This window comes from Apus apus, chromosome 3 (assembly GCF_020740795.1).
Source record: "Apus apus isolate bApuApu2 chromosome 3, bApuApu2.pri.cur, whole genome shotgun sequence".
Taxonomy (NCBI): Eukaryota; Metazoa; Chordata; class Aves; order Apodiformes; family Apodidae; genus Apus; species Apus apus.
The window spans coordinates 41057154-41083133 of NC_067284.1; the positions used below are offsets into that span (position 1 = coordinate 41057154).

At 40.6% G+C, this 25980-nt stretch overlaps 1 protein-coding gene and 2 long non-coding RNA genes across 15 annotated transcripts in view; 1 reads left to right on the forward strand and 2 right to left on the reverse strand.

The window, feature by feature from the left end:
- Positions 1–7978, reverse strand: part of LOC127381985 (uncharacterized) — a 45516-nt gene extending 37538 nt beyond the window's left edge. Inside the window, exon 1 of the long non-coding RNA XR_007888839.1 lies at positions 7631–7978. This is a non-coding gene — a long non-coding RNA (uncharacterized LOC127381985). The remainder of the gene's footprint in view (positions 1–7630) is intronic.
- A 15182-nt stretch (positions 7979–23160) lies between these two features.
- LOC127381984 (uncharacterized) lies at positions 23161–25129 on the reverse strand. 2 transcript variants are annotated; one of them, XR_007888838.1, is made up of 3 exons: positions 25024–25129; positions 24202–24489; positions 23161–23339 (listed from the first exon to the last, which is right to left on the reverse strand). It is a non-coding gene; the product is annotated as an uncharacterized LOC127381984 (long non-coding RNA). The 2 variants fall into 2 exon arrangements; XR_007888837.1 differs by having other exon boundaries at positions 23161–23884.
- A 346-nt stretch (positions 25130–25475) lies between these two features.
- Positions 25476–25980, forward strand: part of FAM184A (family with sequence similarity 184 member A) — a 69731-nt gene continuing 69226 nt past the window's right edge. For 7 of the 12 annotated variants that reach the window (XM_051614007.1, XM_051614011.1, XM_051614008.1 and 4 more), the window contains exon 1: positions 25477–25707. In XM_051614007.1, coding sequence (XP_051469967.1) covers positions 25570–25707 — 138 coding nt within the window. In that variant the 5' untranslated portion in view covers positions 25477–25569. Of the gene's footprint in view, positions 25708–25980 lie in introns of all 12 variants that reach the window. The other 5 variants (XM_051614004.1, XM_051614015.1, XM_051614005.1 and 2 more) reach the window with 2 other exon arrangements.

The window sequence follows — 25980 nt, forward strand, 5'->3', positions numbered from 1 at the left end:
TTATTTTTTTTTCCTATATTTTGGTGCCTAGGATGATTGCAGAACTGTAGAGGTAAATCTTAAAATCAAAGTCACTTTTAAAATTCTGTTCTATACCAGCCTGAAGCATGTAGGCTTTATTGCCTTACTGTTCTATACTGGGATCTATCATATATCTCAATGAGAAAACCCACAAAAAACAGCACTGTGGGGAGTGCTATCCTACATCACTAACAGTTCTCCTACTTTCTTCTAGAGATGAAACAAGGGAACAGTCTAGTTCAGAAGATGCAGATGTTCAACTCTCACTCCCAAACCACTCAAGTTCTGCGTTAAGGCTGAAAAGTTTCTGAAAAGTTCCTGCTCAAAGGAACAAATTGACCAAAAAGTGGGCTGAAGAGCTGACTGCATGGGTTTACTACCTATCTGGATTGTCAATGAACTTTACAGTTGGAGTAAGTTAAGTAATTTTATGTAAACACTTCTCCTCCCTTCTTCTAGAGCAGGAACTTGGTATTTGGGGCAGAATGATAGTCATTAAAGCATGCCTTGAGGCTTGTCTGAGATCTGAAGGTCTTTGAAAATACGAGGAAAAATCACTCATGCAAACTGGGATTAATATTAGATTTCAACTGCAGATGGCAGCAGACCCTTAAATATACCTGCAGTCTCAACTGGGCAATCTGATCCATATACAAAGGAAAAAACCCGTACTTCAGCATATGAGAAATAAACAAAATTGTATTTAAAAATGAAAACATATATGCTAAATTAGAGGGTGACCTCACTCACAGAAACATGCAGGATTTTTTAGAAACATCCAAATGCCAGCAGATGATGAGAGGTGACATCCCCCCAGTGAAGGTGCCAATCACTTGCATAAAGACTCCCAGAAAAAATTACACTGATTACGGGCTGTAGATTCTCCCTGCTTTCTGTCAGGTCCTCTAGCAGTCCCTGCAGCTGGCAGCAGGAGGAAAGAAGTCTGGTGAAACAAGACACTTTAAAATCCTTGCCACAGAAATTAATTCAAAATAATCAGGGGACATCTACAGAGAACACTATTATTGAGAGAGATAACTGTCAAAATGGAGCCAGCAAAATTTCCAGCCAGGAGACTGGCGTCCACGCCTACACACCGGGAGTAGACCAAGGGGAGGTGAGGAAATTAAAAGAGCATAAACTGTGAAAGGTATTCCACATCTGCCTCCACAGAGGAAACAGATGGTGTGACCGTGCATGCACCCTAGCAAGAGATGGGCTTGTAGTGAAATCCAAGTTGGGGTTTTGCTAGAAGCAGCACTGGCAGGACCTTGAAAACAGAGGGGAGGATAATCTGAATGTGTCTGAACCCAGCAGCTTAGTGGGTACATTAATGAAAAGGGGATCTTGAAAAAAACATGAAAAGATTCACCCCAGGATACAGCCTAAATGTTTTTTTTCTAGACTGTATTTCCAGGAAGCCTGAAATTGTTTAATGGCCTTGGGTTATGGAGACAAACTTGTCTCATCAGTTAAAAAGCTGGTTCTTAGGTTCTGTACTTTCCTGAGACAACAGTAGTAAAGTCATGACATTCAATCCATTGCTGAAACGAGAAGCAGCGAGACAAGGCAGTTGTAGACAGATATGAGATCAGGTCTTGTATTTTAGCCCACATGAGGGAAATTTAGGGCTCATTTTTATTCTCTTCTTACCCAGGGGAAGATATAGGTACAGGCATCACTGAAAGGCAGAACAACAACTTCTGTTTGTCCATGCTGTTGACTAAACTTTTTTCATTTCAGACAGGCTTATACAGATTTAAGTACATCCACTCTCTTCTAAACAATCAGGTGAGTAGTAGTTACAGATAATTATTAACAAAGCTAGTTGCTGCAGATTGGCCTCTTATGTGTACACTTCACAGAATCACAGAATGGCAGGGGTTGGACGGGACCTCTGGAGATTACCTAGTCCAACGCCCTGCTAGAGCAGGATCCCATAAAGCAGATTACATAGGGACACATCCAGGTGGGTTTTGAATGTCTCCAGGGATGGAGACTCTACAACCTCCCTGGGCAGCTTGTTCCAGTGCTCTGTTACCCTCACAGTAAATAAGTATTTTCTTATATTTAGGTTAAACCTGCTGTGTACCAGTTTGTGAGCATTCCCCCTTGTTCTGTCACAGCACACCACTGAGAAGAGACTGCCCCCCCCACTTACCTCTTACCCTAATACATATTTCTACTTAAATTTCCTTTAGTTTTAATTTCCTTTTCTTTCTTAATGGCTGGGAGATCACAGGATCGCGTATATTTTAAAGCATGGTGCAAAACTTTGTTAATAGGCAAATTTTGCACTGAAAATCCAGTTTGATGCCAGAAATCATACAGCTGAGGGCTTTAACCCCATCAGCTGAAAGACAGGCTTATGGGCTGATTCTTAGTACTCATGCAGTTTCTTTGTAGGTTCCTCAGCACCAAATACATTCTGTTGCATGTAAGAAGACAACAGGTGGAAAAAGCATTTAAGTCAATGCCAAAATTGCTACTGAAGTTAGTGCTGAGAGGATTTCATACTAAATCTGCAGCCCACCCACCCTCTGATGTTTGGTGGGTTTAACAGTTCAATTTTTTGACTTCCCCAAGGGAAAGGGAAGCATGCTGGAAGAAACTCAGTTGGACTTTGGAGTTGCTGCTTCTCAAATTAGCTTTCTGCTTTTAATTAACTTCTTGTTGGTACCTTGCCTCACTGGATGGTACCGTGAGACAACAGCTTCCTGAGAATCATTAACACTATTGTCTCCACATTGAACTTGCACTGTCTTGTTTTACAATCTGTATAATTCTACAAGTTACAGACTTCAGCTTATTCCATAAATACCCAGGGCTCTTTTGGGATAAAAAAGCACAACATCATAACTTCCTTCAAACCTTCACACTGAATCCTGGAAGTTTTTATTTCCCTCAGTCTATCATGGCAATTCTTTTTTTTTTTTTTTCCTCTTTCCTTCTCTCCTCTGCTACTTGACTGGACAACCTGCCATATGAGGAGGCTGAGAAAACTGCGTTTGTTCAGCCTTGAGAAGACTCGGGAGACTTTGTTACCATGTCCCAGTACTTAAAGGGTGGCTGCCAAGAAGATGGAGACTCCCTTTTTATAAGGAGTCACATGGAAAAGACAAGGGGTAATGGATGCAAGTTGCTCCTGGGGAGATTCTGATTGGACACAAGAGGTAAATTTTTCACCGTAAGGACAGTCAAACATCGGAATAGTCTCCCAAGGGATGTGGTAGATTTCCCCACATTGGACAGTTTTAATTCTCAGCTTGACAGCATGCTAAGCCATCTTATATAAGCTATAGTAGTATCTAGAAAGGTTGGACCAGATGATCCTTGAAGTCCCTTCCAACCTGGCATTCTATGATTCTATGTTTTAGCAGCAATGACCTTTCCGACATCTCTAAATACTGCCTTCAAACTGCTGGGGGCCAGTGCATGAAACAGTGAGGCTTTCTGGATGGAGGACTCTTCCAGAGGGTATTCATTAGGTTGATTTTCTTTGCATTTTGAAAAATAACTCTAAAATGTATCATGCTTAGAATGCCTTTCTCTAAACTGAACTAGATGAGCCAATAATAACACAAAGAATAACACAACCCACACACACATCACAATATTCCTTGGGAAAACTAAACAAAATCAGAATAAAATCTATTAAAACTGAGAAGTGCTGATGCAGGGGTTTTTGCCACACTAGGCAGATAAAAAATCACTGTCCTTTTTCCTCATCAGTACTTACTCTCTTGCAAAATTTTTCACCCTGCCATGTTGGGGCCCTAGCTGTGCTGAATGGTTATGAGAAACTTTAGATAACAAGAGAAACAGTGAAGGCCATTCTGTGGAAACTAGTTAGTGAAGGTCATGTATAGCAGTCGGGTAGTGTGGTAAACAGGATGGGGGGCTGGACAAAGGGTTTGGAGTTGGGATCAATCAAAAGGGGAATGGGGACATGTAAACAGTGTGAACTAACCACTCAAGAGCCTTGCTCTGCCACGTGGACGGCATACACGCTGTCCTGAGACTATATAATCCGCACGCAGCCTAATAAACATGGACTGAATCTACATCATACTGGTGTGTCATGTTCTTTCCCGGCTTGCCACGGAAACTGGACCTCGGCACTGCTATGTGCAGCTGTTACCACTTTGGGCTCTGACTGATGTCCTCTGGCAAATCTTGCAGGGAAATGTAAATCCTCAGAGATCTGCACTGTCCTGGTTGCAGGGATGCTGCTTCAGCAGCAGCAGTGTGAGAAAGGAATGTGTGTATACATTTCTACTGCCTGGAGACCAGCAGAAAAAGCTGTTAGTGTGAACCCACGCAGTGGGCACCCTAACTAACAATATACCTGAAACAGTGTTTAAAACTACAGTTTTGCTCTTATTGTGTCCTGGTCCCTTTAGTCTTTGGCTCATGGTCACCTTGTTTATCCCATACATCTCTGACATGACCAGTTGATTAGTGCCAACTTTAGAACCGATGAAGGAAAAGGTTTAATGACATAGATAGGACACATGCAGATGTCAGATTTGTGTCACGCTTGCCACATACAACAGATTCTGGATATGTAAAACAAGTTCCCACTCGTAGACTTGCAGATTCAAAATGCAATTACTTTTTTTTCTGAGTTGCCACAGACTTGTGAGAAAAGTTCCTTAAAGGTCCTTGAAAACAAAACACCTGGTTCATTCTGAAGCCTCCAGGGTATTCCTTGGAGCCTCATTACAACACAAATTAATGGGTTCATGCACAGGTATTACTGGCTGTGAAGTGCAGAAGAAGGGCAGCACATGCCTTCCCCAGGAAACATGTTTTGAAGAAAAATCAATTCTGATATTCCCGTGTTTGTAATTTCAGTATTATTTTACACTCTGAATACAGTCTTTGAGACTGGGTTGCTTGAAAGGCAATTGCAGGTTTTACATTACAGTATTTCCTGTGATAATGTCAGGAAGGTTTTTTAAATTATACTTACCACATCTTGCAATTTTTTCAGAGTAACTCTGGAAATTATTTATAAGTATGAATTTATAAATGAAACAGCCTTAGGGAAAGCTGTGTTTTAGCATGAGTAAGGCAGTAGTTAAAAAGAAAAAAAAAATCCCTTAAAATTCAGTATATCTTACATGCTTTTCAAGCAAAACGCACAACTCTTAGAGACACATCTGATCCACTTTTCAGCATTATTTTATACCAGAAATACACATAATGAGGCAGAATTTTCCCTTTTCTGTTTTGTGCTTATTTACAGTTAACTTACTGTATATGCAATTTATTTATTTATGTTTAGCATACACATGTTTATGCATATCCACTGGTACTTTTTAAAAGGAGGCCTTACAGCACCAGGAAGCTACATTGTGGCCAAGACAGATTTTCAGAAAAATCTGACTTATTTAAAACTGTCAGTATCTGTATGTTCAAGGCTGCATCTAGTTTTTGCCTACAGACAGCGAGTCAGAAATAGAGCCAGGCCTGCAGTCTGTTAGAAGTTACACAGGGCACTGAACACTTACCCTTCCAGGACAACAAAAGTTCTTTTCCTGTCACATTTCTCACTGGCTGACAGCATTAATGTCTCACAGACTGGGGTGACAGAGCTCAGAAAGGCAGGAACAAGCTAGGAGGTTTTAGTGTAAATGTTAACTTGTGCGTAGACCTCAGTTCACTTCCTCTATGCATTTCAGCAGGCAACTTAAGAACATGTTGCTGGGTTATTTTTAAGCTCAGTGGACAAGTATTGGAGGCCCATAAGCACTGCCTCTGGGAAGAGAAAGCACCCAATAGGAGGAGCAGAGCAATTACCACATTGCTGAGCTGTTGTCTCTGGCTGCTTTCACTTAAATATGCCTTCATCCACTAGAGAAGATTTTTAGGTGAATAAACTAAAAAGCAATTCCTTGGCAGCTTAAACCAACCTAAACTTGGTGCTTATGTGACCAGAAAGGTCCCATGGTTCAGGAGCTGGACCATTTGAAAATTAATCTTAACAAAAATAGTAGTTAGGTTTTGGCTGATTTGTGCCAGCTTCCTATGCAACTTTCATGGATGTAAATGCCTACAGGAAGAAGACTCAAGAACATGCAGTCAAGGAAGAGAAGACAGGACTACAGCTGCCCAGCCTAGGTAAGCTTTGACTGTGACAAAACAGTTTTACTTCCAAGATAAATTAAGCCAATAGAAGAGAGATGCTACAATCCTGTCCATAGCTTTGCATTGCGCTCTCATATGGCTGCCCACAGTGCTCATGTTGACCTTCTGACAAGTCAGTTTGGAAGGTTCACTTAAAAGAAAATTAAATCAGAAAGAATAATGTTCAGTTCTCTGCCCCTTTCACTACCCAAACTAGCTCAGAATGGAGTAAGTAAAAAAACCACAACAAAGAAAAGAAAGGTGAGAGTGTGCAGCTAAGAGAAGGAAGGAAATACCACGGAACCATAACAGCACCAATCTAGCCTGACTTCAGTCACTATGGTACTGCTCACTCAAGATGTTGTTAAATGAACACCTTAAGCCAGCAGAAACTGGCACTACCAAAAGCTCTGTCCACCACCTAGCCCTTGCCCTAGCACAGGCACAGCCAGTTGTGCTGCTCTCCAAGATCCATCTCCAAGTTGTGCATCTTCTCCAAGATGAGTGTTCAGTTAGATCTGAAACCTGATCAGTTCTCTGATCAGGTGTGCAAACTCTGAGAAAAATAATTTTGTACTAAGGATTAAAAGCACTAACTCTGAAGGGAATGTGCTGTATTTTTCATAATAAAGTGCAAATTCACTGTGGAGCTGTGGAACTTTTGTTACCTCTGTAACTTTTCACTATGTCTATGAAATGAGTACATTTAATGGCTTCCATAGCAAGAACTCTGTGACTTCCATAGCAAAGACTCTGTGGAGTTGATAACAAAACTAGATACAGAAGTAGTATCTTACTGTCATGTGCAAGTAATGTATTTGAAGTTTTTTTTAACACCTGTTTCCTAAAATTAAACAGCAACAACAAAAACCCCAAAAAACAACCAACCAACACACCCAAAACCAACCAACCCAAACATTTGGGTCTCTTCATTAGAATGCAATATTAAAAGGTGTGACCACATGACCTTTATAAAATAATGCAGCTATGTATTTGCTTTAACTGTAAGCATACTTGAGGTATTTTATACAAATTACTTAATCCTGTATATTTATACTAATGTAATTGTGTTAATGGTTCAGCATATTTCTTACTATTTAGCTGTATTAGTCTCAATTTCATTCCTCAGGAATATATTTAAATAACATTAACACAGTCTATGTACCACACATTTGTTTTGTATAGCAACACAACCTTCCTTAGGTAAAAAAGAAGTTTAGGCAGTGAACTGTGAAACTAACTTGCACAAATAGGTGACCTATATTTGCCAGAAAAGGTTCACTGCTTCCTCTTTCTCTACAGATAATTTTAACATGTTCTGTACTTTCCACCTATGTGACTTCCCTGACAATGTGTAGGAAACAGTCCCACACAGTATCACAAGACATTACACTTTCTGTATCAGATATGAGAAAATATGTGTATGGTAACACTTAACGGAATGTGCATGAATCAAAGGGTGCAGGATTACACTTACTGACAACTAGATGTGCTTTTCTTGATATCTTCATATGTAAACATACATCCTTCCATATCCTGATGCAAAGGATTCTCCATTGGAACTTTTTCCCCTGTTCTCAAAAGCAACGCGAGGAGGAGCTCTGTAAACTCCAAAGTTTTGTGCACTAACTCAGCTTGGCTAGAGCTGCCTTTGGGAATTGAAGTCAACTCAGCACAGCTGACAAGTGAGCATATCATTGGTCGGGCACACCTGATGGGTCTGCCCAGGTGCAGCCCCCAAGCAAGCCACAAGCTGGTGGTCAGGCAGCTGTGCGTCGAGACGGGAGGCACAGCACATGTTATCTTCAGCCACGTCAGAGACAACTCCTCCTGCAGAACAGAGAATACAGAAGAACTTCACATTGATACAGGCAGACATATTAATAGATAATTCCGTAACTGTAGAACTTTGCCTTGAAGTTCTGTATCTCAGCTCCTTGGATTTTCAATACACTTTTTAAGTCATTTGCTAGTTCCCAAAGTTCTCAGAACTTTCTTCCAAGCCTCCTAGCTCTTGTGATGTATAGCTATAATTTGCCCATTGTTTGTTGAAGCATGTGAACTCCAAATGCCTGAGCAATAAATCTTTTGTGTGATTTATTAGTTTGAATAAAGAGTTAAACTGCGTAAGTAACACAAAATTTTTCAAGTCTCCCAATATTACTAAAGAGAAATTAATATTCCATTTATCAAGAAAATACATTCACTATTTCATGTCACATTTTACTTCGCAATTTGGAACTGTCTGTACAGTCTGACATGCTTTTTAATTTTAAAAAGTATCCAGTCAGTTACAATAAAAATCATTATACCTATCATAGTATATCTATGTCCACTTTTTGGCATTTTAGCCATTCATAAACTCAGAAAATTACTGACATTTTACTGAATAGTGCAACTGAAGCATTCCATTTGTTTATTTATCATTCAGGCACAATGTATACACACATTAACTTAAGCCATCGCCTCTTTTTTTCCAGTATGTCAGAAATCAAGTTGAAGCCCTTATCCATTATTGTCTTTTCTCTATACATCTGATGTACAATTATCAGACACAAATTACATGCATCAGTGGGAAAGGATGCTATTTTCTGTAATAGCTGGAAGTGGGAGGATCACTACAGCCATGACTGAACAAACTAATTTGTAGTATGGTACAGCAATAAGCAATCAAAGAGCAACTTTGGGAAGCCTCCAATTGTTTGTGCTAGAACTGTGTTGGCTGCCTCAGACTCGGGAAAGATCTAGTCTTGAATTCATAAACATTTGCTTTCTCTTTTTTTCTGTATTTGGGCATAGATTTCAGAAGGACCTGGAGGTTACCAGGTTGAGGATAAAACCATTTTAGAAATAACCTGCTGGAAAGGATTTGGGATGATCACGGGGCAAATAAGGAAGCCATGACCAGAGAGGGGCTTCATTTCAGTCCTTCCAGCCATTATGTTTGAAAAGTGTTACCCACACCACAACAGGCATTTGCAAGGTGCTTTGTTGTGCTGAGATACAGAATCTGAACTCCAAACATGAAAAAATACAATCAAATTAAAAAAAAAAAAGAAAAGAAGAAGAAGAGGAAACCAGAAAAAAAGAAAATCCTGCTCAAAATCAATTACTGGTAAGTCGAAGTATTCCAAGAAGCTCCGAATGCTCCCGAGGGCCCCTCACGAGCCGTGGGCGCACAGGAACAAGCAGTGCTGCAGGCTCTTCCACACAAGCCCACGGAAGCACCCGCCATCCCCAGAGCCATTGGGAATGATGGATCAACGGGAAGCTCTCCTGTCGCTTCCAGAAACATGGGACATTTGAGCAGTGCTTGGCTAGGCAAGCGCCCGCCCGGGAAGCAGGTGGGTGACACCACAGGACGGGGCGGGCGGCCTCAGCTCGCCCCGGCGCCAGATGAGCCTGGGCGGGGGTGTCGGGGAGGCTGGTAACCAGGGGCCAGAGCATCGGTCCTGGGCCGGGAGCAGGGCGGGAAGGCACAGGAACCACCGGGATGCTGCCTCGCTGTACCTGGTCCCGGCGGGGCGGCTGCGTGTCTGCCTCGCTGCTCTTCTGGGAAGGCGTGGCAGGGGGCTGAGCGTGAGCGCGGGGCCTGGAGCGGCAGGCTGGAGGGTCTGCAAAGACCATGGAGAACTTGGAAAGCTTAGAAGCAAGGGCTTATTTAAAATGGTACTGGAGTTGTGATGTGTGCAACGGAGCCGTTAACGTGAGTGGGAATGGGTGGCAGGGTGCTTCCCCTGGGTATCAAGCTGCACAAAGCTCAGTGAGGCATCCCCAGGGAGAGCCTCGGGAAGGTCATTTCTTCTGCTACTGCAGGTGATGTGACATGGCACGTCTCTAGTGCGAGGGCTGGCAGTGTCTGCTAGGAACGTAACTCCCGTGTAGAAGAGTTTATATCATCCTGGAATATAAGCAGGAGACAGCACTAAGGTTTTGCCATGCTGTTACAAATTTTTTCCTGAAGCCTGGCTGAGAACTTTCATATTCACAAGCATCTTGTAAGCACCTTGAAAATAAGGACTGAAACCCAAATGTGTGGCTTCATAAAGGAAGCCAGAGTCAGGAACAGAGAATAGTTATGTTTGCTCGTAATAGTCCCTGCCACGTATAGGTGTTCCAGGTTAGGCTGTTTCCTACATTGCTGGCTTCAGGTACAATGCGAAGTTGCAGCCCTGCAGGGAGGTTATAAAATTGTTTTTAAGATTAAGTCAGTTTTGTAAGCCAGGGTGCAGTAATTTCTTCCACACAGAATGTAAAATGTTAATCATGGGTGTCCATGTGCAAAGAGCTCATTCTGGCTAAAGACTTTTTGCTTCCTTTTACCTTGATGGGTGTCATACAGCTGTTGGTTGTTAGGGTAGGTTAACTACGTATCTGTCTACCTGTTCACATAAAAATTATACAAAAGTAGAATAGAACTAGAGCAAAAATTGATCTTTCTGGGACTCTCTAAGGTCGTCTTTACTGTGAAATGCCAACTGTATTCTGCTCCTTTCTCCAAAATCTTAATGGACAACAGATTAATATAAAATCAGCCTGAAATGGGCATAAAATTTCCTAAAATAATTCCTTCTATTGTCAGTCAAGGAAAGAAATAATTCATTCACCATGGCCCAACCATGTTCACTGAGACAGAGCAAAGACAGCCCCAGGTTACTGAAGTGACCTAGTTTCATCCTATATATTCACCACAGAGCAGCATTAAAAATTCTCTGACAAGTCAAAGAAAGGCTGAAATTTGGAACTGGTAAATACAAAGTTTTACAGCAGGAAGAGGCAGCGAAATAACATGGTTACTTTTTTTAAATATTGGAATATTACCCTGAAAAAAATGGAGTAGTTGTTTATCATTGCAAGTGTTTGCAGTGGACAGTTCATTAGTAAACAACAGTTCCTTCACATCCCTAAATGAGTGAATTCTTGCTTGTATGGGAATCAGGAACACAAGGCTGACATGCTACCTCAGCCAGTGTTATCAGGGAGATTCCAGCTACTTTGTGTTAATATTTCTATTGTGAATTTCCTCTGCCAAAACCTTGCAAAAAGAATGGAAAAAGTTTATGTTAAGCTGTAACCATTTTTGTACTGTATCAACACAGTACTTAAAATGTTAGAAAAATACCATTTCTGATATAATTTGGGGCAACCTGAAAATAACTTTTTGCTCGGGATTCTGTCTGCAATGGTAACACCACTATGCTCCTGGCCTTGTAAGCAGCTGAGACATGTGCTTGGTATAATCCTGAGGATAGCTGACTTGCCTCATGGCTGTACACAGGTGAGGTTGGAGAGAGGAGCTGTCTTTCAGTTCTGTCCTTTACTTTTCTGTTGCCAAGAGAGAGCAAAGCAGGTGACCTTTCTAGTATTTCTGTTGTGAAGGATTGTTTAAGACAGTATTTTCTTGATACTTGGACTTGCTGTTCTGGTCAGCTTCCCTTTAGTATCATTCTGCACTTCTTTTTGTTATATAAAATTCTTCTGTGTTATACATACAGAAAGAAATGTGCCTGAGAAAGGACTCTTCCTATCATCTTTCCACCTCCCACACAGACTGACTTAAAGGAAAAAAGCTTTCCATAAAACTTGATTTAATTGAAAGAAATCCAACTTTGCCTCTTTGCTCTCCTCCTTTGCTTATTCTTCAAACCTTGGCAATAGAATGACCTCAATAAGTAAAGGCAAGGAAAAGTATCAATATCCTTAAACAGTTTTGTTTTGTTAATTTATTTACAATATTATCTGTTGTTCTGGATGTTGTCCTTTTTCTAGGAAAAGGGAATGTCAGGATGAGTCAGGTAGTAGAAGATTTCACAGAATCACAGAATGTTAGGGGTTGGAAGGGACCTCAAAAGATCACCTAGTCCAACCCCCCTGCCAAAGCAGGATCACCTGGAGTCACACAGGAATGCATCCAGGTGGGTTTAAAGGATGTAGGATAAATACCATCTATACTGCTGGTTCACCTAATAGCTACTCACCAAAAGTAGGGTTCAACAGATCCTTACAACAGCAAGGAGTGAGAGGGAAGGACATATCAGACAACCCTTTAATAAAACAAAAAAAACCCCCATAATTAATGTAAGCTAGTGCCTGTTGCTAATACTTTGTTTTGAAGCTAGTCAGAATGGATTTGGAAATGGATTGTTGGCACATGTTCAGCCTTGAGAAGAGAAGGCTTAGGGGGGATCTAAAAGCAACATGCTAATACCTACAAGGGGATTATCAAGAAGATGGAGCACTGTAGTGGTGCATGGTGGAATGATATATGACAATGGCCTAAACTGAAACAAGTGAGGTTTAAATTGGATGTGAAGAAAATCTTCTTCCATGAGGAGAGTCAGGCAGCACAGCAGCAGACTACCTGGAGAAGTTGTGCTGCCTCTGTCATTGGAGGTTTTCCAGCCCTAATCAGGCAAAGCCTGGCCTCACAGATGAGCCTGTTTGGGGCAGGATGTTGGACTAGAGACTCCCTGAGGTCCCTCTTAACTTGAATCCTTCTAGGAATGCTTAGAATTACAAACCTGTCTAGGTATGGTGACTTTGTGCTGTAACTACTTAGCAGAAATATACATGAAGTTATCTCTCTTTTGGTTTAATAAAGGGAATTTGAGCTGACGTGGTCTATTCACTTCATATCTAATATTAGTATTCCACAAGAGGTTGTAAGAACTATTAGAGAGTGGAATTGTCATCAGCCAAATAGAGGTTGGCTCTAACACCTGGGGTTCCATGTAAAAATCTGACTTTTCCTTGAAAGTGGCGTGGAGAAGTAAAATCCATTAAATGAGTTTTTCGTATAATAATGCACGAAATTACTCTCATTGTTAGACAAACTTATTGCCTTAAAAAAGAACTACAGAAAGTAAGTTATTCCAAAATGGATTAACATGGACGTAAATAAAGTATTTCTATGATTGATTTGTAATCCTGCTTTTTAGCAGTCATTTTACCAGAAAACATTACAAGAATAATTTCTCAAGTGATTTGGGATATAGCTTTAGATGCATTTCTTTAAAGCTGGTCCATGAATTTTAAGTTTAAATTTGTAGCATTTATATGAAATGTTAGTTTTCAAGTGGAGACAATGGCACTAAAGTAGAAATGTTGCAGAGGAAGAAAACAGTATAGAAAGAAAATAATACTGAAATAAATATTTTAGAAGAAAATGATGGGAGTCTGGTTCATTTCCACTGTGATTTTAATATAAATGTTGAAGAGTGAAAAGGAATGAGTGACATACTGCTATACCGAGGTACAGAGACAATGTTCATACGTGAAGGGTTTGGAAAGTACAGAAAGTATCTCAGAACGAAAGGATCCAAGAAAAGAGAGAAATTTTTGCTTCATTATATAATATTGAGGTAGTAATACTTGGTGAACAAGTAATTTAAAATTATTATAGGGATTTATCACTTGTTAAGATGTCAAATCTTGATTAAATTAGTATTATGTAATTAATCTCCTAGATCTGTTCTTCCTTTATGCACTTGTCTTGGGACCGTAGCATGAAACTGGTATCAGAAAGAACTTCTAACAGCATTGTAAAAATAGTTTTCTCAAGGTGATACAGATTGAAGAGCTGAAAGTATCTGTAAAAGAGAAGCATGTTCAGTCTCACTAGCTATTTTGGTATCCTGCCAGACAAAAAATAACTCTGTTGCTCATGCTCCAAATTAGATCTACAGTATTTGAACTACTGATTATTTGAAGTCCCAGGTGTCAGTTAAAGGGGTTTGTCAGTGATATTCTGTATCAGCTCTGTATGGAAAAAAAAAATTGTTGATAGTTTATTTGTTCCTTCTCTAGGAAGAAATGATGTCTTGGCTAAGTTTGGATGTTCTAGACCAGGACTAGTATCTGGTGAAGCCATGTTCACTACTATGCTCACAGAGGGGAATAAAATGCAGAAGCTGCAGAAATTAAAGTAGAGGTTAATATTCTTCTCTTCAGCCATGTCAAGCCCATTCCATTTTTAATACTTTAGTTTCTCAGATAGTGGAGCTGCAGAAATAATCATCTCTCCTGAGTAAACATGCATCTTTTTTGCATATGGCTTTCTCCCCTCTCTTCATTTTTATCAAAACGGCATGTCAGAAGAACATGTTTCCAACAGCACATCACATAAAATATTTAACGTAATTTTTTATAAATGGATTTTAAATTTACTTGGTGTTTGGCGTAACATTCACTTCTTCAGCTGGGTCTCCTACCTGATCCTATGAAAGACAGAACTGTACTGCAGAGCACACCGTAGAAATTCTAAGACATATGCATAGAAGTGAATTTGGATCTACACACAGGTAAAAAATGTACAATCAGCTGCAAACAGTATTTAAAAAGAAATAAACTTAATTCAGTTAATAATTGAAGGTTCTTGTAGCCTAGTGATTGCATCGTAACTTTTTTTTTTTAAAAAACTTTTTTCCAGCCATGATACTTTGATAAGAGAAGTAGTTGAAAATAAGCATACTATTATTATTTTTAATATAAATTCATTTATTTTTTCCCTAAATGAGCTGACAGGGCTAAGCAAGTTCTCTCAGCTGCAATTTGGGATTAGATTTTTCTTTCTCCAAGGCGGAGTTTAGCATGGAAGTAAATACCACGATGTATTCCCATGGAAATGGAGTTTTTCCACTACTAAAGGAATGCACCTGCACCCTAATTTCGACTTTCTTAGTTATTGTATAGCTCTTTGAATGACACCAAAATATTTACAAACAACCAACAAGAAGCATCCAATTTAACTAAATATTTATGGACTAACTAAAGTAATGGAGGACTAGGTTTAAAAATAGGCAGTAGTATAGTCTGCTTCATTCTTCATTGTTAAAAGGGAAAATAAATGGAAGGTAACCGACAAATTAAACACAATGAGAAGTGCACAATAATCCTGTAAGGCCGACTGGTAATCCTGAAAGAGCTGTTTTGTGATGAAAACAGAGTCTGAGCAGTGGGCGCTATTTCTGAATCAGACACCTTTATCCCTCAGTGATGTTAGATGACAGTTGAGCAGCTGAATTATGTATTACTATAAAATAAATATTAATTTATTGCATGAGGAATTAAAATACTCTATTAATAAAAAACAGCTGTGTATAGATATGCCAGTGCTTCTCATATTTTGCATGTCCACCAGATGAAAACAAACTCTCTATATTCTTCCCCAAATATCAAGTGCATCTTTTACTAGATTTAGAAGTTCCAGATTTCTCAAAAATAGAGTAAGGGTTGTGCCACAGTCTTGTAATCCACTACAAGGATTTTATTTTAGAATATGGGTATCAGATTCCTGTGCATGTCAAGTAGATTACAATGTAAACTGGAAATATGCACTTAGCTGTGTATTTACATAGCGTAGAACAACAACATAAATCACTGTTTTACTAAAGTGATCTAGGCAAGCACAGTTAGTATTTTTGCCCCATATATATACGGGTTATACATGGCCCCGAAGGTCTTCTGCAATGCTAAGATATTGTAGAGATTTCTTTTTTAGAATAAAGGCTTTTTCCACTGCTTCTGCAGGAGTTGATCTGAACCTATTTTTATTACAATTCCTGCTCTGGCAAATTTGACATCTCTCCAGATTACACACTGTGTGACAGCTACATGGAGTAGATTCAGTCCCTTACTTCTCAGTATCTACTTGGTCTTGCTTTCTGTTTTGGGTGGATGCCAAATGGAGAGCTACTTTCTTCTATGATGGTCCCATTTGTGCTGCAGCAGAAGCTCTGCCTAAGAAAAAGAGCTTCTGAAAGGCAAATGGTTTTGCCCTGAGTTAAACCAAGTGATAGAAATGTAATATGTCTTTATGAGGAGTTAATCTAATTTATAATATAAATATGTGAAGTTACCATACATCCCCTTTTTCCCCCCAGATAATTTCCCAAGGTCCCCTCTACGTAGTCATTAAGTAAGAAAGTGTAATCTGACATCAAAAAGCTTCTGTGGCAAATAGTGCAGAAGCCAGTTGCACAGAACATGGCAAGATGGAGCTTTCCGTAGGCATGGAGTTTATTCAGTACAGATCTTCAAAATAGCAATTGTGTTTTAGTCAGTGAAATGTTATCCGCAGTCAATATCACATATGCATTATACTTACAGATTTAAAATCTTATAAGCAGAAAGCTGGCACTTGAAATCACACAAATATACTCCCTGAAGAACTTTTCAAGAAGTGAAGGAGTTTTAAAGACAAACTGGACTGTCATAAACATTAGAATTACAGATTTTCTTGAAAGTTGCATTTGAATACTAGGTTTCAAAAGCCCTCAGATTTTAGATTTCAAAAGGTAAAGGTGTAATTATTCCAAGTTGCTTTATTGTGGTTTTTGGATTTTCAGTGTCAAATAACTGAACGGGTTCTGATAATCTTGGCAAGAAGCAAAAAAACCCCAAAAAACCCCACACCCACTTGCTGCTTGAGGAACAACATGATACGGCCCTATGAATGTCACCCCTGTGTGATGTTAGAGAAGGCCACAGATAACTGACCTGTGGAGGAATAACAGCCGTCATTAAAACAAAAATAAAAAACTCTTTAGCATTCAATAAAAGGTTGATAAATGGAGTATTTTCTGTTTAACTGGAGACCAGTTGGAAAGAAGGCTTCTTGTTACTAAGATAATTAATTTTTTTTTATTTCTCTGACTGCCATTCTAAACTTCTCTGAATGTTATAGTAGGCTTAAGAAAATAGATAGCAAAAATACCTAGTAGAAGTACATTTCTGTAGTTGGCTGGTAGAGTCTGTGGCAAGACTTTCATCAGGCAAAAGCTGATCTCAAGAGATTACTTGAACACTGAAAGGTAAGTATGCACCTGCTGGACTGAGCCCTAATCACCCAGCTTACTTTAAATGGATAAGACTTGGAAAGAATTCTTTTTTGTGTCCTTCAGGTTTCCTACTTCAGGGACAATACATCACTTCATAACAGGCTTTGGCTTTAAGAAATTCTTTTTGGGGTGACTCTTGACATTCAAATACTGGGTTATCTAACTGTCCTTGCTAAGTGCTGCACACATTTTATTTAGTCTTATTTATTTTTATCTAGTTTTGCAGATCAATAAACTTTTAACGTTCAAAACATGGATTTATGTGTAAGTTGATAAACTGTTGTGATAAACTAGCTCAGCATACAAAGAGCACTAATAATGACTTCAAAATTATTCTCTTAACATCCAAGGACAGGAAACCAGGCTTACAAGCTAGTTAACTAGATTCTATTAAGAGTAATTACGAGCACTTGTAACTAAGAAGCAAAGTAAAAATGAACACCGATGTAAAAAATGACATAACAGTGATATGTAATTCTTACAATTTTGCCCAGGTGTTCATAAATTTCAAAAAATGCTCCAGAGTGTTTTATATGCTATGTGTGGAAAAACACAGCTCTTATTTGCTTTGTCTAAAATGCCTGTTCCTAAACTTCATAAGCAATAATTTGTAAATGTGAAGACTATTTTGCTCATAAAAATAACCCATATTTTTTCTCTGAGTCTCAATAATATTTTTCAAGAAATTATTTACAATTTTTTCCCATAATAATTAAAAATAGATACTTTTCTGTGCTTATAAACTAGATTGATTATGCACCAAAACCAACATTATGCCCCTAGTGAAATTATATGCAAGATATACTGAAACACAAGTTTATGCAGATTTGGGGAAGAATGTATTTCAGCCTTCAAATGTAGCCCGTTCTCAAAGCAAATCTCTTACCTTTGTCCAGAACCAGGCCTGTACAACACCTATCCTGATCCCTTCCAGTTTTTAAAATATTGTTGAGGGAGTTGAGCTCCTGTCAAGAGCTGGGAACCTAACATTCTGCTGAATGCAAACCATGTTGCCATTAATTTGAGTTAAAGCATAATGGGACATTTTCAGCCGTGAAGCACTTTAATCCAGATAGCTGATGATCCTGTAGTCTTGACTGTTCCAGTCAAACCTGGATGTCTGGCAAACAGGTCTCAAAATATCACCTCTGGATAATAACTGTACAGTCAACAGATAATAAGCATGGGGCCCAGAATTTAAATTATAGCAGGCAGATTAACTTTGCTCTTTTTCCCCTACCCCTGATGGTTTTAGTTACTGTTATCAGTTCCAATAGACTACACTATGTAGAAGTACAAGGGATGCCTCTTGATCTTTGCAGGTTAAATGAAAATCAGCAGTAAAGTCAAAGTGCTGTTCTTCATCCCCCTTTAACCACAGTTTTAACGGAACATTTTATAAAATGGGACTTTCAGTCAGCAACCTGCATATGCAAATTCATCTTAAAATATTGCCGTTTTCAATACCTTTGATTTCAAAAGAAGTCTTCAACTATTTGAAGGTAATAAAACCATTAAAAAAAGCCATTTTTATTTCAATATTGACAGTTATGCAAAGCTTCTGGGGCCTCAACACTATTTTAGCAAAACCATAAATCCACCACTGTTAATTTTCTGAAAAGATGCCAGCCTATCTTTCTTCCTTCTGGAAGCATAACCAAAATCCTCTCTACTCTCCAAATCTGTATGCTCAAATCCCCAGAAATGCATTGGCAAGATGCAGCAATTTGAACTCATATGCATCAGGGAGTAGACCAGTGATAGCTATGTGGACCAGAAAATCCAAAACCAATGTTGGAAATTAATTAGCCACATTCAAATTAAAACCCTTCAAGCCACCAATCTCTCAGTTTCCAATACCATCATAGTGAGAAAAACTGATGACAAATGTTGTATGTGTTGTTCTGCAGAATGACCCTGAGGGCAGGATCAGAGCTACAGCAGCCATCTGTTCAAACTTTCCTACTGGAGCATTTCTGTGGCTGCTTCCAAGTGATCCCATTGGTACTAAGGGAAAAGGAAAAGCTGAGCAGCCCTGGTGCTTTGGGTGCCTTTACCTGCAGTGTAGGTAAGATGTGCCACTTCACTGCAGCTTTCTGCTGTCTCATCCAACCTTTCTCTGACTACCTCAAGAAGAGAAAAAAAAAATCTGCAGTTCATCCATTATGCCTGTTGCAAGACTGCATAAATTTTATAGGCATATCCTGAAGTCTGAATGAGTACATAGATGGGACAATATGAATGCCAGCATAGAAAGCAGTGAACTAAAACCTCACTCAGCTTACCTCTCTCTGTACCACTGCTGCTAAAATGAGCCGGTATAGGATGTTAGATCAAGCTGTTGAGAGCAGTGGCCCTTAAACTGGGGGCTGTCACTATAGATGCTTTTTCTTACTGATGTTTTTTTCCCTGTAGATAAATAATATTTTTATCAGTCATAATTATTTTTGTATTTTAGCCCATAAAACTGTTTTTCAGATCTCCTTGTTTTAACTCCTTTTTGAGTTCATTGTAACAATTGCATTAAAATAACCCGGCCCCACACACAGCACTCCCTTACATCTAATTCTGTCCTTTGAGGAACATTACAGAAGTTAGCAAGGTTACTTAATGCTTCTCAGAAAGAAGCTCCAATTATATACCAAAGGTCACTGCTCCTTTCAATAGGAATGCTTTCATCTTAAAGAAGATAAATATGAATGTATTAATTGAATTAACTGAAATGTGTGCGAACAGTCTCCTTAATTAGTTATAGTCACAGGAGTATAAGAATGCAAAAGATGAACAGTCTATGATAAAGAGCTTCAAATTCAGCTGTTACGTAGTACATCAATTTTCATCCTATATGCCATTTTGTCCACTAGCAAAACCAAACCCACTTTCTAGCATCCTTGGATAAAAGTGTCCTTGGCAACTGATTAAATTTATATTCCAGTGTAGAAAGCAAGACCGGATCCCTCCTCTGCAGTAGAGAAGTCAGCATAGTAAGAATTATGCTAAATTTAGCATGTATTTATAAAATGGTGTTTTCATGTGCAGAAACGTGCCTACAACTTGAGTTTGAACAGAGACATTAAATGAAGCTTTCTTTGCATCCCTAAACTTAGTTGTAGCATAAATCTAGAAAGATTGATTTGAAACAATAAGATCCAAGATTTGGTCTGCTGTATCCCAGGGAGTAGAAAACAAGGTTGAAGTACACAGGTTGTGCAAGAAGCAATAGCAGTTATTTTAACATCTGCCAATTTCCCCATGAGTGTCCTGCTTAGCAAACCTGGTTCAAAAAGCAAGTTCCTTAGCTTCCTGTTCCTCACCATAAAAGCCAGCTCTTCCCCAGAGGGCCCAAGATTACACAAGACCTCTCTGTTCTCTTCCTCCTGTCCATTCACCATCCCTCTCAAGTACTCGCTCCCAGCGGAGCTGCCAGCCTCCCCAGTTTAGATCTAATTTTTTCCACCTGAAAAAACATGCATAATTTTTAAAAAGGAGAACAACATTAAATGGGAATGAAAAGTTGTTAAGAAGCAGCTTGAAGCAGTAGCTAATACATTAATACATTAAAATTTTGCAGGTGATGTGAAAGGCTATAAGGTCTGTTATGTCCTGTTTCAGGATTTTATTGCAACTTAGACCACATGGACACCCTTTATCAACAACAGCAACAAAATAAATAAATAAAAAAAAAAAACAAAACAAAAACAAAAACAAAAAAACCTTGGGAAAAGGCAAAATAAAACTTTTCTTAAAATAAGGTTTATTTCAGAAAATATATTTTGTCAGCCAAAATGCTGGCTCTAAGCCAGATATGAAGTCACTAAAAGCCTGTATCTGAGAGGTTCCACAGAGTAACATGCTGCATCTTGATGCAGGTGGCTGGCACAAAATATTCTGTAAGGCTGCTATGAACACTTACACTAATTACACAGGCAACCAGACATAACAAAGGACACAACAACTTCATGTGTATCAAATGTGTGTTCACCATTCTCTGCCTACTTACTTGAAATATTAAACTTATGCCAGGTTTCACACACACATCAGTTCAAGACTTGCAGGGGTTTAGTCTTTCAAGCTTGGAAGGACAAGGCAGCATACAGCCATAACATCATAAAACATAAAAGATGCAAGGACCAAAAATCTACCAGGTAGTCCTGAGCCTGTATTAGTCACCCTGAATCACTGACTCATTATTGACTGACAGCTTATTTGCATACATAGAGGCAAGGGAGTAACTGATCGATTTACTCAGGTGAATATCCTGAAATGTTGACCTGATTATGTACATTACATACATCACACTCCTGGTAACTCACAAACTTAAAGGACATGAGACTATTTCAAAGTTATTAGGACATTTAGTTTTCAGTTTTGTTTGGTTCTTCACCTCCTCCCTGCGTATACTTCATGATTATACAGGCAACCATAGCAAGACAATTTTGACTACTCTTTTGTCCTTTCTAGATCTGAAAATGCACCCCTCATTATATCATTATGTACAGCCAACAGAAGAAGCCTTTATTACTTGTATACTTTCAACTCAAATTGTTTTGTGTGATTTCTTACACAGAAATCTCAACATCATAGATTAACTTCAGCCTTAGCAATGAGGTCTTTATGTTAAAGTAGGACATCATGGGCTCATTCAGTTATTATATTCCATCAGGTTTGTTTGGACCAGAAAATTTAAGCAAGAATGACAGATATGCTTAAATGGTATTGCTATTTTGATTATATTATACTATTATTTTAAATGGTGACTCATTACTTTATGAAAATAATTAAACCTGTATAAATTAAAGGTATGTATGTAAGAAATGGTTACTGTAGCATTCTGGTAGAAATAAAAAGACTTTTTCTTCAGAGTTTCCATATTGTAAGTATTTAGTTACTAAATTAGTTACTACTTGCAGCTAAAGAATTCAGCAATTCAATGAAAATGAGAATTGTGACAAACATTTTCATTCATACACATTCGCGAAAAATTTGAAAACTCACTATTCAAAGTTTTAGCTGCAAGCTTACAAATTTAACAGCAGAAACATGCAAATACCAGTAGGTTAGATCTCTTGCTAACTGTCCCTTCAGTAAGATCTCCCAGCTTTCTGACATCTTAGGAGCTGTCAAAAGACATTATCACAAAGCAAGCTTAGCCCTTGTAACACTTCCTGTCTATGAAGACTCTCGGAGGGAGTTTTGTGCCTATGGCTTGAAAACAAGACATACAGTGATTACACACATTTATCTTAGTCCAAACTGTGGTGAGACCCATAAGGGTTTTTTTTGTACACATGGAAATCTGTAATCCATAATATTCCCAGGCAGACTGAATGTAACTGAAATACTTTCCTGGTTTTGCAAACCTCAGTAATAGTATTTCATCATTTTAGAAAACATACACACACACCAGAACACATGAAGATCAGACATGCAGATAAATTGATAGGCAGTAGAACACGAAAAACACACAGGTAGATTTCCACATAGGCAGTGTTGCTGATTTTACATCAGAAAAAGCAAATCTATAAAGTCATTGTATGTCTTACACATATGCTGCCATGTATGTATAGCTGATACATAAAATGCAATCGTAAAGCATATATTCACTATCAGTATGTTCAAATCTATAAAAAATCTTCCGTATACATGTATCAAAAGCACTCCTACACAGTGTCTATACTGACATGGACACACTGAATAGATATTAATTGTATATCACTTACATCAGGCTATGGTAATTGAGACACTAAAGGTTTCACAGTGCGACTTTCCCAGCAATGATACACACCAGGAGCCCTGCCTCATGCCATTGCTTTTTGCACCCTTTTGACTGCCTGGTCATTTCCCTCTGGGTGGCCTCAGCCCAGGCCTTGGGAGGCACTGTGACCTACAGATCCCCTACTACACTGACAAGACATGAAATCCCACCAAGGAACAAAATAAGCACCAAGTTCCTGACTGTTCTGCTGCATAAAGCCTCTTTTCAGCAGTGACCTTAAAGAAAACAGGCTCTGTCCTACACATGCAGACCTGAATGGAAAAGAGCTCCTTAGCAGTCACCATCTGAACTCTAAAGTAATAAAACGTGTAGAGGAGCTTGAAAAAAATTAAATATGAAAACTTCTACCAAAAGGCACATGAAATATTGACAAAGAATATTTAATAACTTTTTTTTATTTAAAAGCACCTAGACAAAACTCATTATTTAGCAACTCAGTACAAGAGGGAGAAAAATATTAAACATGTGTGGCTATTTTGTCCTAGGAGATTTAAGTCACTTTAAAATGCTTCAAAACGATGATTTGGGGCCAATATGAACCACAGCAAATACGCATATTTCTTTAGAAGAAACTGAAAAAAAACAACAAACGTGAGTTGCCTTAAAAGAAATGTTGATAATGCCAAACATTGCTAATTTATTTGAAAAGTAAGTCAATCCAAAATATTTGAAATGTGTAGATTAAAATTAAAATAACACTTTCTATAACTTTTGAGATTTGTAGGAGCAGTGATAAACTGAACCTTAATATCAGAGCTGTTATTAGGTACACTAAAGAAAGTGCCCTTTTGCACAAGAATTAAGAGGCTTGTTTAAGATCACACAATCAGCCAGACACAACCATTATCTATAACCAAGTCTTCAAAATCAGTCTACTGTTTTAATTAGTAGTTTGACCTTCCTAGACATGAAAAATCACAGTCTCCTCTGCCACTGAATTATTTTTTAATTTGATACAACTGAATTAACACTATATGCTATTCATGGATGTCATCTATGGACACAGATTTGATACAGATGCTCCTAATATTTTTTCGTTCCCTTGTATTTCATCTGTACGATTCACTGCCTGGGTAGGCACCATCTGTCCTTTGTTCTCTGTTGCCAGAACGGGCCACTTCAGAAGGAAAAAAAAAATAAAATCAGTGACAGAATTTCCTGAACAATTACAATTCTGCATGTAAGGCACACAGCTACTTAGTGACTGGGATTCAATAACTTCTTAGACTCCTTGCTATGCAAAATATTTTGAGTTTATGATGTCTTTCAATATATGAGACTTTTTCCAGAACCTCTGTAGTAATTCTCATCCTCTGTTTCAACACCTTTCCAGTGTGTTGACACATGAAATCTACGGACTCCAGACTTCAGGGCAATTATTTCTCTTGTACTCTCATAAACAATCTGCACAAAAGTAGCAACATCTAATTGTACCTTCTGGTTAGTGTCCCATCTGTACATCAAAGAGTCTCATCTGCCCCGTGACCCCAGGCTTGGAGTGGCAGTTCACGTTGAGTTGGTTATCCATCATACTGTGTCAGTGTGACTCCCTGTGAGCAAGCGAGACACACTGCCCTGCAATATGGATCTCTTCTAATTTCCTATTCCATCTATTCCTATCATTTGCCAATTCCAAGGAATACTTTTCTCCATAGCCTCATGGAGAAAAAACGGATTTAGCCATGTATTTCTGTAGTTTTCCTCTTTGATATTTCTGTCTGCCTACAAAGAACACAGGCAAAGAAGAATTATTGGGGGGGGGGGGCGGAATAAAAGCAGTAAGAAGACAAACTACTCAACAGAGAATACCAAGGACTCTTTAGAAGAGGACCACCGTGGCAGTTAGTCATGAAACCGAACGTGTCCGACCCCATCAGTGTGTGTATATATCCTCGCAAGGCCAGAGCCCAGCAAGGAGACCCTAAATTGTTACAGAGGGTGGCTGCGTTGCACGGGATGGGAACAGGAGAAGAGAGCGGCCAAATTCCCGCTAAAGGACGTTACTAAATTCCGCAGCGAATGCCTGCCGGCAGGGATCCTTGCTGTGCGCTCGCCAGAGCCCAGGCCCGTGACTGCGGCTCCGCAGAAGGGACAGACCCTGCCCGGCCCCTGCCCCGTCCCCGCCCGGGCCGCCCCACCTCGGAGCACCGCGCTGCTTCTCCCCACGAAACCCCAGGGGATTTTGCGCTTCTTGCTCCCACCACCTCCCGCTCTGAGGAAACAGCAGCCCTCCCTCCGCCGCAGACCAGCACCCACCCAGGGACCAGCGCTGCCCTGCCGCGCCCACCGGCACTCGCCGCTTTCCCAGGCGTGAGGCAAACAAGGCTCCGGCGGGGGCCGTGCGCGCCCGCGGCCCTGCCCGGCGCGGCAGCCCCGCCTCGGGCCCGCACCGCCGCCCCCGCGGGGCGGGGCGGGGAGGCTGCGGGCCGGCGGGCGGGGCCGGCGAGTGACGCGCGGCTGCGCGGCGTAAACAGCCCGGCGGCAGCCCGGCAACCGGGCAGCGCTGCCCTGCCCTGCCCTGCCGCTCGGCCTCTGGCCGCCCTAGGGCCGGCCCGGCCTCCCCGCCCGCTGCCCGGGCGGAACGTCCGGGGAGCGGGGAGGCTGGCGCCGCTTGGCGCAGCCGCCCTGCGAGGGGCCGGCGCTGCAGCCCGGCGCGGCGGGCTGAGCCGGCGGCAGTAGGAAGCTCTCGGGGCGGGAGCAGCCGCCGCGGGCAGCGGTTCGCGGCCGGGGCGCCCTCGGCCGGGCGCTGCTGCGGGGCCGGTGCCGGCGGGGCCCGAGCGGCGGCGGGGCCGGGCGCTGAAGATGGCGACCCCGGGGATGGGCTGGCAGCCGCCGCCGCACAGCTACGGCGGCTCCGGCTCAGCCCAGGCGGGGCTGGGCGCCGAGCACAGCCCGGACCTGCACTTCAAAATGAGCAAGAAGATCGCCCAGCTCACGAAGGTGAGGGAGCGCCTGCCCCGCCGCGCAGCCGGAGCCGCCGCGTTCTGCCGCCTCTGACTTCTTCCTCTTCGTTTTGTTCCCGTTCGCCTCTTGCCGTCCCCTCGGCAGCGGTGTGGCTGCGGGGAGGCCGGCCCTCGGGGCTGACGGTCAGTCCGGCTGGGATGTGGCCGGGAGGGCGGCCCGAAGGCCGGGCCTGGCGCGGCCGCCGTGCCCCGGGCGCAGCCCCGCGGGGTCCCGCGGGCAGGGCTCCGGTGTACCCTGAGGCACCGGGAA